At 42.6% G+C, this 1,285-nt stretch overlaps 1 protein-coding gene across 4 annotated transcripts in view; it reads left to right on the top strand.

Moving 5' to 3' along the window:
- Positions 1 to 1,285, top strand: part of EEF2K (eukaryotic elongation factor 2 kinase) — a 37,018-nt gene that overhangs the window by 30,158 nt on the left and 5,575 nt on the right. For all 4 annotated transcript variants that reach the window (XM_019472672.1, XM_009281604.2, XM_009281606.2 and 1 more), the window contains one exon: positions 492 to 616. In XM_019472672.1, coding sequence (XP_019328217.1) covers positions 492 to 616 — 125 coding nt within the window. The remainder of the gene's footprint in view (positions 1 to 491; positions 617 to 1,285) is intronic.

Genomic DNA, 1,285 nt, shown 5'->3' with positions numbered 1-1,285 from the left:
TAGTCACTCCATTGTAGAAGGCCACTAGGTTAGTCAGGCAGGACTTGCCCTTGGTGAAGCCATGCTGGCTGTCTTGAATCACCTCCCTGTCCTCCATGTGCCTTAGCATAGCTTCCAGGAGGATCTGTTCCATGATCTTCCCAGGCACAGACGTGAGACTGACTGGCCTGTAGTACCCCAGGTCTTCCTTTTTCCCTGTTTAAAAATGGGGGTTATGTTTCCCCTTTTCCAGTCAGTGGGAGCTTCACCAGACTGCCATGACTTCTCAAATACAATGGATTGTGGTTTAGCAACTTCATCTGCCAGTTCCTTAGTTTTGAAGTGATCTTTGCTATTCAGCTTCTTAGTTTCTTGTGGCTGGGCCTGTTTCTCAGACATACTAAACACTTGCAGCCATTACAGACTTGGAGACACTGCATTTAGTGTTAGAGGAAGGAAGAGATGGTTTTACTTAGAAACATGCATTTTAAAGGTTTTATTTGTTTTACCAGGACACAAGGGAGAACAGAAATAAAGGATTTGATTACTTGCTGAGAGCAGCAGAAGCTGGAGACCGACCTTCCATGATTCTGGTAGCAAGAGCATATGATACAGGTGTAAATCTTGGTTCAGACAGGTACTGTGCATGACTGTGTAACTTAACTTGGTGGTTCTCCACTGGGCGGGGGGAGAAGCACTTGCTGCATGTCTTTCATTCACATGAAGGGCTGTTATGTCATAAGTAATGCTATGAAGTAGTGTTTTGGAGTTACTTCAAACTTACTCAGGTGTGAATAAAAGCAGGGTTTAGGCCATGATACATCATCACAGAAAGAAAATGAGAGATCATTTCAGCTGTTGGACACCTGCATGTGCGTTGGATCCACTTGCATGTTTGAGTTTAGCCCTCATACTGAGGTTGCCCTATGATAGGCAAGTTTTTTTTGCTCTGAAGTTGGTGATAAAACTCCCCTTGACTTCACTGGGAGTTGCATACTTGAAAATCCTGGGATCAGTGGAGAAAAAATGAACACGAGTTCTTTTGGAGATGTAGTACCCTAAAAATAAGTGAAAAGTATTTACAACTGCCATGTCTCCTCCTTAGTGATTTTTTGAAAACACAGGTTTTTTTAAAAAGTGGGTTGTTTTTCTGATAAAGCTGTGAAAGAAGCTGTAGAACAGGAGAAATAGGTGAAGTCGTAAAGTGGCTATAGACGAGATGCAGTCAGATGAATCATAGAATCATAGAATCATTGAGGTTGGAAAAGACCTCTAAGATCATCGAGTCCAACCGTCAACCCAACAC

The sequence above is a fragment of the Aptenodytes forsteri genome, unplaced genomic scaffold (genome assembly GCF_000699145.1).
Source record: "Aptenodytes forsteri isolate BGI_AS27 unplaced genomic scaffold, ASM69914v1 Scaffold84, whole genome shotgun sequence".
In the NCBI taxonomy this organism is placed as follows: domain Eukaryota; kingdom Metazoa; phylum Chordata; class Aves; order Sphenisciformes; family Spheniscidae; genus Aptenodytes; species Aptenodytes forsteri.
The sequence above is the reverse complement of the archived record's forward strand: the minus strand, read 5'-3'. Positions and strand labels throughout refer to the sequence as shown.